This window comes from Cebus imitator, unplaced genomic scaffold (assembly GCF_001604975.1).
Source record: "Cebus imitator isolate Cc_AM_T3 unplaced genomic scaffold, Cebus_imitator-1.0 Scaffold64, whole genome shotgun sequence".
NCBI classification, from domain to species: Eukaryota; Metazoa; Chordata; class Mammalia; order Primates; family Cebidae; genus Cebus; species Cebus imitator.
The window spans coordinates 3,513,824-3,533,209 of NW_016107379.1; the positions used below are offsets into that span (position 1 = coordinate 3,513,824).

The 19,386-nt window shown below is 38.5% G+C and overlaps 1 protein-coding gene across 10 annotated transcripts in view; it reads right to left on the reverse strand.

Annotated features, from left to right (window-relative positions):
* Positions 1-4,172: 4,172 nt before the first annotated feature.
* Positions 4,173-19,386, reverse strand: part of HELQ (helicase, POLQ like) — a 48,713-nt gene continuing 33,499 nt past the window's right edge. For 9 of the 10 annotated variants that reach the window (XM_037739161.1, XM_037739160.1, XM_017530243.2 and 6 more), the window contains 4 exons: positions 18,602-18,775; positions 14,860-14,973; positions 13,522-13,656; positions 4,173-4,387 (listed from right to left, as the gene is read on the reverse strand). In XM_037739161.1, coding sequence (XP_037595089.1) covers positions 4,280-4,387; positions 13,522-13,656; positions 14,860-14,973; positions 18,602-18,775 — 531 coding nt within the window. In that variant the 3' untranslated portion in view covers positions 4,173-4,279. The remainder of the gene's footprint in view (positions 4,388-13,521; positions 13,657-14,859; positions 14,974-18,601; positions 18,776-19,386) is intronic. The other variant, XR_001825787.2, reaches the window with a different exon arrangement.

Consider the following 19,386-nt stretch of genomic DNA (forward strand, 5'->3'; position numbering starts at 1 on the left):
AAAATAAAAGAAGAAAGAAAATGTGCACTTGTCAACATGATTATAAATTACTAGAAATTATCAAATAAAACCACATATAACAATGCTTATATATTTTTGGTGTTACTTCTTGTCATAATGAGATGGTGTTCAAAAGCTACAGTGATGCTGGTGTGGAAAGGCTCTCACAAATGAAAGCATAAAGTCAGCCAGGGTCTCAACTTAGTCCTTCCTGAAAAAATACCAGCGTGGAGATGTGCTGAGAGAGTGGCTAGGTTTGAAAAGGCTCATACTTGACCCAAACATGGGTGTGCTCCAATAGAAAAGTCTCTTTGGGGTAGTTGTTTAGATTTATAATGCAAAGCAGAGAAGGTTTGGACATGAGAAAGACCTTGAAGTTAAGCATCTTAGAAATGGGCTAGCTGGCTCATAGCTTGAAAAGAATCAAAAAAGAAAATATATATATATAACCTGACACCACAGTGGAATTACTGACATTCTACTGTTTTGAAGCCTTATAAGAAGGAACTGTAGATACATTCTTTGATGCTTCAGCATAGTCAGATGACACCTTCAAAAATTCCACATTTGAATCTTTGATTTGCCTGAAGTTTAATTTAGTTTAAAGAAATGGGTAGAAATCAGCTTTCTCTCTCTCATATTTATTATTTATATTTATAATATAAAAAATATATAGAGAATGCTACATATATTTGCTAAATTTATATGCTATATATATGTGTGTGTGTGTGTATATATATATATATATATATACATATATATATATATATATATATAGAGAGAGAGAGAGAGAAAGAGAGAGAGAGAGAAAGAGAGAGAGAGACAGAGAGACAGAGAAAGAGACAGAGTCTTGCTCTATTGCCCAGGCTGGAGTGCAGTGGCGTGATCTCGGTTCACTCTAGCCTCATACTCGTGGGCTCCCATCTCAGCCTCCTGAGGAGCTGGGATCACAAGCATGTGCCATCAAGCGTAGCTAATTTTTTAATTTTTTGTAGAGACGGGGTCTTGCCATGTTGCCCAGGCTAAGCTTAATATTTTTCTAAATGGCGAGGTAGCCATTTGTCTCCATTCCATTCACTGAGTTATCCATCTTTTCCACTGTGACTTGAAGTGTCACCTATATTAGCTGTTTTCTCTGCTTATCCCTACTTTTCCATCTTCTGAAAAACCTACGCCCTATATCCTGCTCACAGGGGTGGGGAATAGACCCACAATGAGCTAATGAGAACTCTTCCTAGGGATTTTTAGAACTAGAGTTGGCAGCAGAGAGCTCTTTTTGCTTTGATCTTGACGCTGTAAAGAAGCAAGTCTGGAGCTGCCCGACAAAGAGGAGGTGGTGAGTATGGATGGTGTTGGCATCTCTGGTTCTAGCTGCCCTAAGGCCAATTCTACTGCTGCCTACTGTTTGAGAGTGTGGCCACTAAATGTCCCTTTTTGCTTAAGCTATATATGCATGCATTTCTATTACTCAAAACTGAAAAACCATGTTTATTACATTCTTTTTTTTTTTTTTTTTTTTGAGACAAAGTTGCTCTGTCGCCCAGGCTGGTGTGCAGTGGCACGATCTCAGCTCACCGTCTCCTCGGCCTCTTGGGTTCAAGTGATTCTTGTGCCTCAGTCTCACGAGTAGCTGGGACTACAGGCATGTGCCACCACGCCAGGCTAATTTTTTGTATTTTTAGTAGAGATGGGGTTTTGCCACATTGCCCAGGCTGGTCTTGAACTCAGGCAATCTGCCCACCTCGACCTCCCAAAGTGCTGGAATTACAGGCATCAGCCACCTTGCCCAGCCTATTGCATTAAATACTTAAATGTATTTAGTTCTATTCCCCACTTTGTTTCTTTCTACTTATCTACTTCTCTAGAACTAAACTGTTATAGTTTCTTTACATTTTAATATCTTTTAGGGCTTATCACCCACCATTACACTTGATACAATCTTTCATTGATATTGACATGGAGAAACACTAAGATAGCGTGTGTATGTATGTGGTGTGTGTGTGTGTGTGTGTGTGTGTGTGTGTGTGGTGTGAAGATTGTCCTGAACTGCAGATACTGGTATTCAAGTTACTGTAAAGGTACCCTTCTCCCTGCTCCCTCATCTCTAATCTTAATAAATTAATCTTGGATTATAAATCAGTCTTTTACAAATTGGTTAACAAGAATCAGAACTTTGGCCTGGCACAGTGGCTCACATCTGTAATCCCAGCACTTTGGGAGGCCAAGATGGGCGGATCACTTGAGCCCAGGAGATGGAGACCGGCCTGGGCAACATGGCAAAATTCCTTCTCTATCAAAATTAGACAAGCATGGTGACACACACCTGTAGTCCCCAGTTACTTGGGAGGCTGAGGTGGGAGAATCACTTGAGCATGGGAGTGAGCCTTGAATTAGGCAACAGAGCAAGACCCTATCTCAAAAAAAAAAAAAAAAAAAAAAAAAAAATAGAGCTTTACTTACTTGGGCAAACTAGTAAACTTCGGGTTTCTAGACTTAAAAAAACCGGCCAGGTGCGGTGGCTCACACATGTAATCCCAGCACTTTGGGAGGCTGAGGCAGGCAGATCATGAAGTCAAGAGATTGAGAGCATCCTGGTCAACATGGTGAAAAACCGTTTCTACTAAAAATACAAAAATTAGCTGGGCGTGGTGGCATGCGCCTGTAGTCCCAGCTACCCAGGAGGCTGAGGCAGAAGAATCGCTTGAACCCGGGAGGCGGAGGTTGCAGTGAGCTGAGATCCCACCACTGCACTCCAGCCTAGCGACAGAACAAGACTCCGTCTCAAAAACAAAGCAAAAACCAAAAACAAAAGAACCAAAAACCTCTAGGTTGAACTACAGCCCATTGTGAATGCTGCAACTCAGAGGCTGGTCCAAATAGCTAGCAGGTTAGCCGCTGCCGTATTACAATCTTTTTAGCTACAACAAATGGAACATGTGCGGTGAAGCCCGGAATTCTACTAGGACATTAGGATACCGTACTTTGATTTGGGTAAGGAAATGTAGGGATGCAAGTGGGACAAGAATAATAGAATGCAATGCTAAAGATAAAATCAAGGACAGGTGTAAGGAATACTTAAGAAGGAATAAAATGGACAAATTTACCAAGACATTATCATATAATAATTAAACGTGTGGATGTTACACTGGGGCTGAGTGGGTGTGAGTCCCTGCTCTGTGACTAACTAGTTCATGACCTTGGGAAAGTTACTATAGTTTTTCTGTGTCTCAACTTATTCATCTGTAAAATGAGGATCATAATAGTACCTGCCTTACAAGTACTACTGTGTAAGAATTAAATTAGTTAATTCATATAAAGCACTTACAAGAGTTCCTGGCACACAGATACTTTCTATGTATTTACCTAATACCCTAAGTAAATCACTGTTAGATTATAATGGTCTAAAATGTTAAGGCATAAATAACTTAGACTATGGATCTATTTGCAAAGTTTCCAAAGGATGTTTCTTAGACAGGTGGGTAGAATGTTAATCAAACAAGTTCCGGACTCATAAACATTGCTAGTTACACTTTCTTTCTTGCACTAGTGTCATCTACATTTAAGCTATGATTGTAGAAAAGGAGAGGCAGTATTTAAGTTGTGTTTAAAGAAAATCTTCAATTGTTAATTCTTCACTGAGACTCCTACTCTGTGCAGTGAAGCGTGTGGGTGCTGGTTGCATACACACATAGAGGACTTGGACATCCAGATTATAAAGTAGTGGCAGCAAAAAAAGACCTGGCCATAAATGCGGGGCCTATGATGCTTATAGGAGGGAGAGGGCACCCAGGTATGGGGGAGGGGTGAGGATGAACCTGGAATCATTTCATAGAGGAGACAGTATTTCAGCATTTTCTAGTTAACCCTTGAAGTGTTAGTACATTTTAAAGATAATTTTCATGCACTGGAAATAACATAAAGCAGTTAGGAAATGGAAACTTTGGAAATCCTAAGGACAATTCTGGGCATTTCACAGAGTCCAATTTGATGAAACAAATAGGTGAGAGAATAATGAAAGATCTGGGTACAAAGGCAGGCTGAGCATAATGTTGATGAAGCTGAATTTCATTTTTTGGTGGACGCTATGGACCATGCAGCAGAGAAATAATGTGTAAGTATTCCAAAGAATGAAGTGTTAGTGGGGAGGTAGATTCAAACACTATTCATAGTTCTTAATGTATAATTAAAATGTATTTTTTTCATTGGTAAAGTATAAGAAATCTTTAATAAACACATATACAATAAATAACTCGTATGTGAAAATGCTCATTCGATAGCTTCATGCTTTGTCAGTGGAAGAAGCCACCACACCAGGGAAATCTGACGGCAATCTTAGCAGCTCCTCTACCTCTTCTTGCAGGGCCTCTGCTTTTTCATGCAACAGCATCTACATTAAGAAATTAAGACATGAGGCCAAAATATGCATTGCTAGAGAATTGCCAACAATTTTACCACTGTCTATTGAACACCTGAATCCTTACACATCAGAAATCTAGACATTAAAACTATAATGAGATTGAAAGATGGCCACTTAAGAATAAATGATTATAGTCAATGAAGATGAGGCATTTAGTTAAAACCATTTTAGCTGATCGCTGCCTTTTAGTATACCACAAATAAAGGAGTTTTAATTCTCCCAAAGATTTGTTTTATTGAAGACTCAGCCACTTAAAAATTAGCTCTTAATCTATAAAATCTAAGACAATTTTGCAAAAAGTTAATTAGCTCCTGAAAATGTTATCCTTTATATATATGCACTTTATTATTCCTCAAAATTTAGTACGCTTTTAAAAACCTACCAGTATTTCAAATAAAAGTTTTATTCAAGTTCCTAAACTTAAAACTGTTAACTTCAAAAGCAACATAATGAGCAAAAAAACACGGCATATAAAACATGTCAATGAATATTTGCTGAATAATAAATTTTTTGTCTTTCTTGTAAAAATCAGAACTAAAACACTGGCATTTTTTCATCTGGGTTTTGTGTACATAAGGGTGAAGTATTGGTGCTACTTATGTTATAAAATTTTTATTATAAAAAGTTTAACAAAATCATAGGAGGAAGAATTATATGAAAGAGTGAAAGTGAGAAAAATAAAAACACTCTGCCAATTTGACAAAGCATTGTATTGTACAGCATTATATAAAAGAGAATAAATGTAATTAGGTAAACTTTCGAGTAATTGAGGTAATGGTGATCATGTAAAAGAAAAAATCTCCTAACATATCCTCTAAAAGCTATATAGATCAACAAGAATAGTAAGTAAACTACGCAAAACCCATGTGTCAGTATTACTGTAATGTAGAGAATATATCAACTTCAAGTTAGCTGTTGTTTAAAAAAGCCCACCAATTTCTGGAAGAATAAATTCTTTTTTTAATTAAAAAATTTAAAAAGTTTTTTTTGTAGAGACAGGGTCTCCCTATGTTGTCTAGGCTGTTCTCAAACTCTTGGGCTCAAAGGATCCTCCTGCGCTGGCCTCCCAACGTGCTGGGATTACAAATGTGAGTCACTGCACTCAGCCAAAACCAGTTTCTTGAGCTCCCACTCAAATGTTTGCAGAGATCCAGATGGGGTTGAGAAAAAAAACCACATGAACAAGATAAGAGGGAAATAGAGGGTCTAAAATGAAATAAAATCACCTCCAGAGAGAAAAAAACTACCCAAATATAAAAATACTGAAAAAAGAATGTTGGTTGATTAATACACTCTTTATAGGAAGATATTTAAAACGCACATGGGACTCTAGAAGGCAGTCTTGGAAAGGCAATGCTTTTAGGGGAGAGAATGGGTGAAAAGGGAGGTGGCTTTTGAAAGCTCCGCAGGGAGGGGAAGAGGAAAAAAGGACAAAATGTACAATCTTGTAGGGCAAAAGGAAATTAAAAAAAAAAACAGACACAAACCCTCCTTGCATTCCTCTCCCACCCAAAGTCATTCATTAAAGAATAATACTTTGCTACTCTGACAGAAGAGAACACTCTTGAACTGGGATCTCATAAACCATTCCAAATGACTGCGTTGTCCAAGATATGCAGAGGCACAGGCAGTTCTCATCTATACAAAACTACTATGTAAAAAGAAAAAAAGTAAGAACCCAAACTCTTCAGCTCATAAAAATTTCCCTCCCTGAAAACAAACGATGAACCAGAAGAACTGTAACACAACATGGCAAACAAAATTAAATATCCTCAAATAAAAATCTGGAGATATGAGGAGTGGAAATGTTCCTTGAATAAGAAGTTCAAAAACTAAGAACTGACATGGACAAAAACTGCAAGAAATGACAGAAAAGTTGATTGAGCTCAGGAAAGGAATAAATTAAAAAGGCAAAATCACATTAGAAATAAAAGCTAATAACTATAACTAAATAACTGGGTGTCCATAGAAAAACAGATTTAAATAAAAAACCTAATAAGGGCCATTGAAAAAAATTTAAAAAGCAGTAAAACAATAAAGAGAATAAAAATGAGATAGGCCGGGCATGGTGGCTCACTCCTATAATCCCAGCACATTGGGAGGCCAAGGCAGGAGGATCACTTCAGGTCAGGAGGAGTTCGAGACCAGCTTGGCCAATATGGTGAAATCCTGTTTCTACTAAAAATACAAAAATTAGCCAGGTGTGGTGGCAGGTGCCTGTAATCCTAGCTACCTGGGAGGCTGAGGCATGAGAATAGCTTGAATCCAGGAGTCAGAGGTTGCAGTGAGCCAAGATTGTGCCACTGCACTCCAGCCTGGGTAACAGAGTGAGACTCTGCCTTAAAAATAAATAAATAAATAAATAAATAAATAAGAGATTAAAAAAGATGTAAAAAGAACTAGAGAGACTGAAATGAAAGATGTCAGAAAAGATCCAACATAAGTTCAACAGGAATTGTTAAAGAAGAAAAATCAAATGGATTAGAACTAACATTTAAAACTGTAACCCAAGTAAGCTTCCAGAAATAAAATAAAATGAATAGCTATCCTAGTAAAAGTATTTGAATTTAAAGATTAAAAAGAAAAAACAGGATAATGTTTTACATACTTAAAAGTCCATAGGGGGCTGGGTGTGGTGGCTCACACCTGTAATCATCCCAGCACTTTGGGAGGTTAAGGTGAGAGGACTGCTTGAGGCCAGCAGTTGGAGACAAGCCTGGGCAACATAGTGAGATCAAGTCTCTACAACAACAACAAATTAGCCAGGCATGGTGGCCCATTCCTATAGTCCCAGCTAATCGGGAGGCTGAGGTGGGATCACTTGAGTCTGGGAGTTCAAGGCTGCACAGGGAGCTGTGATGGTGCCACTGTACACCAGCCTGGGTGACAGAGACCTAGTTCTTTCCCGTCACCTCAAAAAATATCTGTGATGGAAGGAGGGGAACTAAAATGAAATGCCAGTAGAATCTGCGTTTCAAATGTGTAACAACCACACTGAAGCAGATTTTCTTTTTAAACCCCAAACCAAGTAACATTTTAATACATCATTGTAATTATATACTCTCAGATTGAAGACACAAAGTGCTGTAAATAAATACTGAATTGGTTTTTTTGGAGTGGTATAATTGAACAATTCCGAAGTTATTTTCAGTGCATTCTAAGACTGAGGAAAACAGAGAAATATACTAATAAACACAGGGATGAGGTTTCTCATTGTTGGAGAAAGGAAGTACAAATATGAAAAAGAGGAAGACTACTGCAAGTCTTGTATGGGATTAGTTTGGCAAATTAAAGATGATTGGAAATTCTTTGACAACACTGTTGAGAGAGGGGATATAATTTTCTTCTTGAATCTGTGCTAGCCTTTGTGGTTCACTTATAACTAATAGAATGCAGAAGAAATTATGCTACATGACAGGGCTCAGTTAATAAAAGGCCTTAGTGTCTTTAAATGAGATCATTCCAAGGCCATGTGAATCCTCCCTCTCAGACCCTAGCATCAACACTGTAAGAAAGTCAAGCTAGGATAGGCAAGGTGGCTCACACCTGTAATCCCAGCACTTTGAGAGGTGGGCAGACTGCATGAGCCAAGGAGTAGCATGACCACCCTGGGCAACATGGAGAATCTTATCTCTATAAAAGAAAAAAAAATTACAAAAATTAGGTGTGATGGTGCATGCCTGTGGTCCCAGCTATCTGGGAGGTTGAAGTGGGAGGATCAACTGAGCCTGGGAGGCTGAGGTTGCAGTGAGCCATGACAGTGTCACTGCATTCCAGTTGGGGTGAAAGGGAGACCCTGTCTCAAAAACAAACAAACAAACAAACAAACAAACAAACAAGCCAAGCAACAGGGAGATTATAAATAGATAAATAAAAAGCTGCAATGTTTTAAGATATATTATACCAGACTGAATAAAAAGAGACAGAGACAATATAAAACATCAAGTGCCTTTGACCTAATTGTTTTTTTATTTAATTTAGAGATAGAGTCTCGCCCAGGCACGATGGCTCACTCCTGTAATTCCAATATTTTGGGAGGCCAAGGCGGGCGGATCGCTTGAGCTCAGGAGTTGGAGATTAGCCTGGGCAACATGGTGAAAAATAAATAAAAAAAGAGAATTTAGTTGGGCATGGTGGTGAATGCCTGTGGTCCCAGTTACGTGGGAGGCTGAAGTGGGAGGATTGCTTGAGCCTGGGAGGTCAAGGCTGCAGCAAGCCAAGATCATGCTACTGCACTCCAGCCTGGGTGACAGTGAGACCCTGTCTCAAAAAATAAACAAATAAATAAATAAAAAATAAAATAGAGATAAGGTCTCACTTTGTCGCCTAGGCTGGAGTGCAGTGGCATGATCATAGCTCATTGCAGCCTTCATCTCCCAGGCTCAAGTGATCCTCTGATGAGTAGCTGGGACCACAGGTGTACATCACCATGCTCGGTTAATTAAAAAAAAAATTTTTTTTTTGTAAGGACAGGGTCTTGCTATGTTGCCCAGGCTGGTCTCAAACTCCTGGCCTTAAGTGATTCTCCCATCTTGGTCTCCCAAAGTGCTGGGATTACAGGTGTGAGCCATGACACCTGACCCTGAACTCTTGAACGTCAATATTCTTGAACTACATATAGGAAGCACATTGAGAAAGCTACCTAGTGGCAAACATGGGCTTATTGCTTATGGAAAAGAGATAATGACTCAAATGAGAGAATCCAAAGCCAAGAAAAATCATTCCCAGAGAGAAGAACTGGGACATAATTAAAGAACTGGCCACATATGGCTGGCTAGATTTCAGAACTGCTGCTATGCACTACCCATTTTCCTCCTTTATGAACGAGAGTGCACTATGGTTATCCTACTTCTTGTTTCACCATTGTATAGTGTCGCTTTAGTTCACTTGTCTTCAGCATAAGAAGAAACATAACTTGTGAAACTGTGCTGAAGTTGCATCAGTCACACCCGGACTTAATTTGGAACACTGGATCTGAGTCTGATGCTGTGATATTATGATATACATATATCAGTTTTTATCCACAGTTCTTGGCTCATAACTTCCATAGCCCTTATTAAGATGTTGGGGCACTTTAGACCTCAGAAAACAGAATTTCTCTCTCTGACCTTCTTCTGCCCTCCTTTCACCTGCCCAAGGCAGAACTCTAATCTGATCAATGGGTGTTAAAACCCTCATTCCAGGCTGGGTGCAGTGGCTCATGCTGTAATCCCAACAGTTTGGGAAGCCAAAGTGGAAGGATTGCTTGAGGCCATGAGTTCAAGACCAGCCTGGGCAACATAGCAAAGCCTTGTCTCTATTAAAAAATAAAAACATTAGCCAGGGATGGCACCTGTCTGTACTCCTACCTACTCATGAGGCTGAGATGGGAGAATTGCTTGAGCCTGGAAGAGGAAGGCTGCAGTGATCTATGATTGTGCCACTGCACTCTAGCCTGGGCAATAGTGCAAGACCCTGCCTCCAAAAAAAAAAAAAGAGAGACCCTCATCCCAGAGTGTCCTGCCCCATACTCTGGGAAATTAATGCCACACAGAGAGGCCAGAAGAATCTGAACAGACAGGTCTTGCTGGTTTCCCCACTCAGTCCATTAGTATTATTAATAAATCAGACCCTTTCTGTCCAGTCACATTTCTACATAGTTGTCAATCATGGCAATCCAATAAAGTTTCCATAAGAGGTCTAAGAGTACAGGGTTCACAGAGCTTCCAGACAGCTGAACACATGGAAGGTGCTGTGTCCAGGGAGGGCATGAAAGCTCTATGCCACTTCTCCCTACCTTGCCCTATGAATCTCTTCATCTGTATCTTTGTGACATCCTTTTTTATTCACATGTTTTCCTGAGTTCTGTGAGCTACTCTAGCAAACTGATTGAACCCAGAGAAGAGGCTGTGGGAACTCCAACTTGAAGGTGGTTGGTAAGAAGTTTTAGAAGCCCAGACTTTAGAAGCCCAGGCACCAGACAGTGTCAGGACTGAATTGGAGGACACCCAGCTGATGTCTGCTGCAGAAATGATTGCTTGTTTTTTGGGGAGAAATCCCTCACATTTGGTCACAGAAATCTTCTGTCTGTGTTGTGTTGTTGAGTGTTGAGTAGAGGAACAAACAAACAAAAAAACTGAGTTTTTCCTGATGGAGGTTATAATTGAAAAAGCCTTTTGGGGGTTAATATATTTTACATGTGGGAGGAACAGAAACAATTTGTGATGAGAGGGCAGATTTTAAAGATGACTGCAAATTATTTGACACTCTTCTCATGAAGAGGTGGAGGTCTAATCCCCTTTCATTCAATCTGGGTCTTATGGTTTTCTAGTAACCAACAGTATGTTGTGGAAGTGATACTGTATAACTTCTGAGGTTGGCTCAGAAGACTTCTTGCATTTTCTGCCTTGATACCTTAGAATGCTCACTTTCTGGACATTCTCTCTCAAAACCTAGTTGCTATGCCGTAAAGACTGAAGCCACGTGGGAAGGCCATATGTAGTTGTTCCAGTTGAAGGCTGGAAAGCCCCAGTTGCCTCCAATTATCAGCTGTTGGTCATGTGAGTGAGCCACCTGGGTCATCCAGCTCAGTTGGGCCTTATAGACTATAGCCCCAGTCAACCTCTGACTACAATTACATGAGACCCAAGTGAGAAGCACCCAGCTGAACCCCTCCAGAATTCCTAATCTACAGAAACATAAGCAAAATAAGGTGGCTGTTTTAACCCACTAAGTTTTGGAGTTAGACTGTTATATAGCATATGTACCTAGAAAAATCAGAATTAGGGTTATCAGTATGAGCTCATGGCCTTTAATAATTTTTACATAAATATAGAAAAATACATAGACATACATCAACAAGGGCATTCCGAGTTAGTGCCCTAGCTCCATGGGCACCAGAGCTGGCTTCTGGGCAAGTTCACCAGCACACTGTAGGCAGCTTCCTGGCAGTTTTGTCAGCACTCCAGTGGGCAGCTTCTGCTTATTAGCCTTGGCTGAAGTATCACAACAAACTTCCCAGCATACAGTGGCAATTAAGTCTGAATCTTATCCACAGGGGGTGCTGTGGGGTGGGGGTGAACCATCTCTCAAATGTATTATTTCCTGAATTCTTTAAAGTTCTGTTGACCCCTTAGAGGCCTGTTCAAATTACTGTGTGGTTTCTGCCTCCTAATGTTTAGATGCTGACAGACACAGCCAGAAAGTAAGAAAATAATTCAAGAATGATGATGACCAGTTTTCGGGAGCTTCCACTGGCCAAATATGAGGTCATCTGAGCACCAACATAAGTAATGATTGTAATGGATTATAACCCATATTGAATACATTTGAACCTAGGAGTGCATACTGATAAATACATGAATAAATAAAGGAAAAGCTTTTCCTCATAGTAAAACACCAGTGAATAAATCCAGAAGGAATAATGGAGCTAGAAAATTACCACTTGACAAACATCATGGAAATAATGGAGTTAGGCAAACGTCACTAGTAAATGCTAAAACAAGTGTGTGAAAGTTTAATGAACTTTTTTTTTAAGGTGCTATAGCAAAGGAAATAACTACAACTTCATCCCTACCAACTCCAAGACCTCCTAATTTAATGGGACAAGGTCAGTCTTAGTGGTTTCTTCTATAAATTGGGGGTAACACTGACTTTGTCCACCTCATAGGTTTGTTGTAAAGAAAAATTAAGGTAATATATGTAATGTGAGCACCATTAAAAAGATGGAAATTTGCTTTTTAGCTAATTCTGATTTACATATGAAAATAGTAAAACAACGAAGTTTCAAAGAAGCCAAGAAGTTTCAGACTTAGAACTATAGTTGAGATCAAGAAGGAGATAATCTCAAATTGCTGTGGAATAGCTTTACCCACAGGGAGCAGAAGGCAATGACAAACTGGATTGCATCTAGCAAAGGGAAACTATGACAGTGAATGGCCTAAAGCTCGATTATTTAATACAGATAAAAGCAACAGAAAATAGAAACCCCTGGGGGCAATGAGAGCTGTTTTTGAATATGTGAAAAACAGTGTACAAACAAAAGAAGAGTCTAGTTCCAGAGGTGGTACACTAATGCAATGGTGGGAATTTTAAGAAGGCAGAATTTAGCCTCAGTATATCAGGATAATTTTTATAACACTAAGAGCACACAAAAATAGAACAACCTAATTTCTGCTGAGCAAGCTCCTTGTCAATGATGGTACTCAAAGGTGGGGACACCAGATGTCAGGGATGCTGAAGAAAGGATTCCTGTGAAGAGAACTTTGGGATGCAGAGCTCAATAACTTTTGGGGTTCTTTGTACTCAAGGAATCCTTGAAATGGTCTTTTATTAAATTTGTTTTTCAGATAGACTCTCACTCGGTCACCCAGGCTGGAGTGCAGTGGCGTAATCTTGGCTCACTACAACCTCAGCCTCCTGGATTCAAGTGATTCTCATGCCTCAGCTTCCTGAGTAGTTGGGATTACAGGCGTGGGCCACCACACCTGGCTAATTTTTGTATTTTTAGTAGAGACGAGGCTTCACCATGTTGGTCAGACTGGTCTCAAATTCCTGGCTTCAAGTGATCCACCTGCCTTGGCCTCCCAAAGTGCTGGGATTACAGGCGTGAGCCACTGCACCTGCCCGGCAATTTTTCAAAAACACATCATACTCCAGCCCAAGCCATTATTTTTTTTTCCAAGAGTTAGCATCTCATTCTGTCACCCTAGCTCACTGCAGCCTTGAACTCCTGGGCTCAAGTGATCCTCCTGCCTCAGCCTCCTGAACAGCTAGAACTACAGGCATGAACCACCATGCCCAGCTAGTTTTTACATTTTTTCGTAGAAACAGAGTCTCATTATGTTCCCCAGGCTTGTCTCAAATTCCTGACTTCATGCCGTCTTCCCAACTTGACCTCCTAAAGAGCTGGGATTACAGGCATGAGCTACCTTTGAAATTTTCTTTATTTTTTAGCAGGCCCTTTTTCTGTTTAGCAAGGCTTGTGTCATAGCAGATGCACTATTTTTACTCACAGATATGAGTATGTGCTTTTCTATGCAATGTTAAATGTTTTTGTTCTGATGTCTACAATACAAGGAAATAACATAAGGTTATTAAGGTTAAAAAATAGTTTGTTTGCTTACCTTTGCTGATGAAACAATTTGCTTGGCTTGGCGTCTTGATAAATGATCAATTGTCCTTATGAGCACTTCAGGATTTGCATTAGCTAAGTGCATTAGACTTTTGTAACCTGCACTGTATAATTGCTTTGCTCGACCCTGAAAAGTGTTACAAAATCAGTAGGATAATAATTTAGGTTTAGAAAAAAGAAATTTCAGCACCCTAACTGAAAAGAAAAAAAAAAAAACCTGCATGTAAGAGACTAGGATAAACTAAGATAATAAAGTAAATATGAAGATGTAAGACATGAGAATCCTGATAAATTTTAAAAAATGCATTTGGGTGGTTCCAAACTGACTACAAGATAGCTTTCTATGCAGCTGGAGTCAACTAACTTGTGCTGCAATCAAGAATAGAAACCCATTAAGGCACTTAGGTTGGTGGCATCATCTCATATCCTAAAGCAAAATGTTCCAGTCCAGTGTCTTTCTTCTTTTCTTTTCTTTTCTTTTTTTTTTTGAGACAGAGTCTTGCTTTATTGCCCAGGATGGAGTGCAATGGTGTGATCTTGGCTTATGGCAACCTCCACCTCCCATGTTCATAAATTTTTTTTCCTCAATCTTCTAAGTAGCTAGGATTACAGGCGTGCAATATCACACCTGACCAATTTTTGTATTTTTAGTAGAGATGGTTTCACCATGTTGGCCAGGTTGGTTTGGAACTCCTGACCTCAAGTGATCTGCCCACCTCAGCTTCCCAAAGTGCCGGGATTACAGGCGTGAGACACCGCATCCAGCCAAGTCTAGTATCTTTCAATGTTCTCACCATCTACTCAGGGGACCACTGGTGTCTGTGTGTGTGTATGTGTGTATTTCAAGTAGAACTCCTCTGACTCAAGAACTGAATAATAGAGAATATACTGAAGTTGAAGATTGGCTGAGAATAGAAAGCTGAAAAACTAGTTATGAATCCTTTCTTCTTACTCTCTTAGAAAGAATACAAAGGACCTTTGCTGCCACTGAATCACCATTACCTTAAATAAGCACTGAGTCCAAACTAACAGAAGGTAATTCTTCAAAGGAGTGGAAGAAAGAAGAGGTGTTAAGGACAAGTGGTAGCACAACATACTTGGAGACAGTCACTCCCACACTTCCTATTGTTTTTTTTTTCACAACTGAGATTTTTCATCAGGTCTTCCATCTAATAACTGGATTCCTGGAAGGCCATCACAGCTATTTGTTTTAAATAAAACACTCCCATGAAGCTATTACTTCCCCTGTACTAAGACTTCACAAAATAACAAAACCTGGCTTCTGTGTTAATCGACCCAATTTCAATTGGGAAGCCAGGAAGCTACTGACCTCTAAAACTCCAGTCACTTCCATCAGAGGGATTAGTTCTGCCTTTACACAGTAAGTCAGCTTCTTGGTAAGTTCTACCAAAAGAGCTCTGTAAACCCAAAACTCCTCAAGCTCCTGAAGAACACAAAGAAATATATAAAATTTAAATTTTGTAAGTTATTTCAAAGTTTGGTTTGTGTGATAGGGGGCTCAGAAAGAATGTTCCTTATATAACTTCTGGAACTTGAGTTAAGCCAGAGATGAAAGATGATGCTAGGCAAAATAGATGTGAAGAAACATGGTGAGGACCCTGAGGAATTTGAGGAATTCGTTTTAGGATGAGGAAAAGATTGAAAATTGAAAAATAAGTCAATAAAAAGAGCTCTGGTCATTTTAATCAAATATCTGGAGGCAAATACATACTTTTTCTTTCCCAAGTGACTAAAAACAATTCCTACTTCTGGGAATTTATCCTGTAGACAAATATTAAACATGGAAGTATTCAAATGCAACATAATGTTCAATGCAACAATAAAATGATAAAAATACTGGACGCCATGAGTCAATAATTGTTAAAGCTAGATGGGTAAATGGGAATTCAATATAATATTCTGTCATATATATTTGAAATATTCTATTATAGTAGTTTATTTTATTTTAAAGTTCCCTTTATAGCCTTTGGGTATCACTGTGAGAGTACATGATGAATGGAACATCATTAGCGAGCATCTTGTGACCACTAAGAAAGAAATCAGTGTAATGAAGATGGCAGAGTAAAAAGAAGAAAACCCTTGAACAGAACGATTGAATCAATCAACCTTGAAGCTGCCTTAATCTGGGTATGCCTATTATATAAAATGATTCTTTTTTTCTTATTGCTTAAATGTTGAAGGGTTTTTCTGTAACTTGTAGTTAAAAGCATCTTAACTAATGCAATTAATGTACTATTCCATACCATTTGTAACTTTTTTTTTTTTTGAGACGTAGTCTTGCTCTGTTGCCAGACTGGAGTGCAGTGGTGCGATCTCAGCTCACTGTAACCTCTGCCTCCCAGTTTTTAAGTGATTCTCCCGCCTTGGCCTCCCAATTAGCTGGGACTACAGGCGTGGGCCACCGCACCCAGCTAATTTTTATATTTTTAGTAGAGACGGGGTTTCACCATGTTGGCCATGATGGTCTCGATCTCTTGACCTTGTGATCTGCCCGCCTCAGCCTCCCAAAGGGCTGGTGTGCGCCAACTTTTTAAAAGAAAAAATATCTTAAAATAAGCTTGTCCAACCTGTGGCCCACAGGCCATATGTGGCCCAGGATGGCTTTGAATGCCACCCAAAACAAATTCATATAATTTCTTATGATATTATGAGATTTTTTTTTCTCATAAGCTATTGTTCGTGCATTTTATGTGTGGCTTAAGATGATTCTTCTTCCAATGTGGCCCAGGGAAGGCAAAAGATTCAACACCCTTGCCTTGAGATACTGAAAGTAGACCAGGTTTGGTGGCTCATGCCTGTAATCCCAGAACTCTGGGAGGCCAATGTGGGAGAATTGCTTGAGTCTAGGAGTGTGAGACCAGCCTGGGCAACACAGCAAGATCCCTGTCTCTATAGATAATAACTTAAAAAATTATATACATAATGTAATATATATCATATAATTATATACTATTTATATTACATGTAATTTATAATTATATGTAAAATGAAGTAAATTAATTAGAGCACAAATTGTCAGCTAGATTTTTCTTAGGATTAATCATCAAACTTTCTTGATGCTTTATAGATTTTTTTTTTTTGCTTGAACAATTCAATAAGGCTCAAAGCTTCATAGTCACAAAGAAAACAAAGGAAAAAAATATTAGGGAGAGCATCTTTAAATATGAAAAACGACAAACATAAAAAACTTAAGAAAATACATTTTAAAGGCTAGCTGCTTCTCATTACCCATAATTTTTGTCTTCTGTTTAACTAGCATGTGCTCACAGAATATAAACTAACATTTAAAAATCAGCACAAGAAAAGAGATTTAGAAAGCTAAATTTGTTAAAATAATTATCATTCAATCCAAAGCCAAGTATTTTTGAATTATTTACTCCCTTCAAAATTTATTAATGATAGAATTAATTGCCATATCATATACAGAATATGAAGGTTTAAGAAAGGGAAAATAAAATATATTTTAAATTTAGAAAACAATTCATGGGAAAAAAGTTTTAAAAAATTGAGTTGGAAACAAATATGGAAAGAATTATTATGTCACCCAATAAGAAGAGATTTAAATGCAGCAAAAATGCCTTATATTATAAACACATCGAAAAATTATCTGGATGGAAAAGTCTGGTAAGCTTTATTGTGCTATTTAAAGAAATTCTGAAAGCTTATTTTAATAAAGTCTTAAATCTATTGCAAATGCATATGGCCAGAATAAGGTTTTCTTCTTAAATTGTTCTATAAAATACACATTTGATATACAAACTTTAAATAGCTGCCTGCCACTGGAAGCAAATATAGTAAATTATAATGGCAATCAAGAGAACATGGGCCAGGCATAGCAGCTCATGCCTGTAATCCCAGCACAAGGCCAACCTGGAGGATCGCTTCAGCCTAGAAGTTCAAGACCAGCCTGGGCATCATATGAGATTCCCCCCCATTCTACAAAAAATTTAAAAAATTGGCTCACGCCTGTAATCCCAACACTTTGGGAAGCCCAGGCAGGCAGATCACTTGAAGTCTGAAGTTCGAGACCAGCCTGGCCAACATGGCGAAACCCCATCTCTACTAAAAATACAAAAGTTAGCTGGGAGTGATGTTGCATGACTATAATTCCAGCTACTTTAGAGGCTGAGTCAGGAGAACTGTGTGAACCCGGGAGGTGGAGGTTGCAGTCAGCTGAGATCATGGAGTGCGTTGCAGTGAGCCAAGATCATGCAACTACACTCCAGCCTGGGTGACAGAGCGAGACTCCATCTCAACAACAACAACAACAAAATTAGCCAAGTGTAGTGGCACACACCTGTGATCCCAGCTACTCGGGAGGCTGAGGCAGAAAGACTGCTTGAGCCCCGGAGGTCGAAGCTGCAGTGAGTTTGGATAGTGCCACTATACTCCAACCTGGGCATCAAGAGTGAGACCCAAGTAGCAGGGACCACAGACGTGTGCCACCATGCCTGGCTAGTTTTTATTATTTTTTATAGAGACAGGGTTTTGCCACATTGCTCAGGCTGGTCTCGAACTCCTGGGCTCAAGTGATCCACCTGCCTCAGTCTTCCAAAGTGCTAGGATGACAGGCGGAAGCCACTGGATCTGGTCAAAAATAAAATGTTTTAAAAAGAGAATATAGAACTAAATAGTTGAATAGTAGCTGTTGGATATAGGTAACTTACTAACCAAACACCTGACACTTTTATTACTTAGATGAAAGACATTCACATGGAATCTACATCAATAGAGAAAGGTTGTTTTTAACAGTTAATTCAGAATACATAAAACTATTAATGGTGGCTGTAAGAGCTGGGTTAAAATGGCACTTTTTACTTGTTCATTATGGTTTTAATTGACAGTAATTTTTGTATTGTTACCATAAATACATAATAGTACTTACAGAAACAGATAAAAACAAAGGCATGTTTAAAAATTTTTTTAATGCTATGTAATAACAGAATGCGTCAACAATGAGAAAATGCTGACGTACTAACTAGCTTATTAGTTTAGTAACAGTTAAAGCAAGAAGATGTACAAAGTACATACCATATATTAAATGAAATTACCTCACAGAAATGTAACACACAAGATGAGAATGAGGCAGCTCCAGTGAGAAGATTTTGTACATATCCTCGAGGCATATTAAATTTTTCAGATACAGTCCAAATGTTGGTCTCTTTGAGCAAGGAATAAAGAACAAAAGACAGATATAGCCTGTTGACAACGTCCTTGTCCACCTTCTAGAAAGACACAATCAAATAAATTCATTTACTAGATGAATTTAAATGTATGTCAAATGTATGTTATTAAAATTGGACAAAAGGAAATTGTGGATGAAGTATTTCATAGCTAGTACCAAGCTTAGAAACTTATTAATTCTTAAATTAGGAGGAAAAAAAAGATGACCTTAAAAAAGAAAAAATAAATATAAAATGTAAAATTAGAGGCTAGGAGTGGTAGCTCACACGTGTAATCCCAGCACTTTGGGAGGCCAAGGTGGGAGGATCTCTTGAGTTCAGGAGTTCAAGACCAGCCTGGGCAACATGATGAAACCCTGTCTCTATTTAAAAAAAAATAAGTAAAATAATAAAAAATAAGATAAAATATAAAATTATATCCTCCACATAGTAGAGGATATTTTATATTTATATAAAATATACATATTAAATATATATTTTATATACATATAAAATATATATATATAATATATATTATATATAATATATATATATTAAATATGTATATTTTATATAAATATAATCTCATTCTTCTACTATCCTCCATAGTAGAAGAATGAGATGATAGGCCAGGCGCGGTGGCTCATGCCTGTAATCCCAGCACTTTGGGAGGC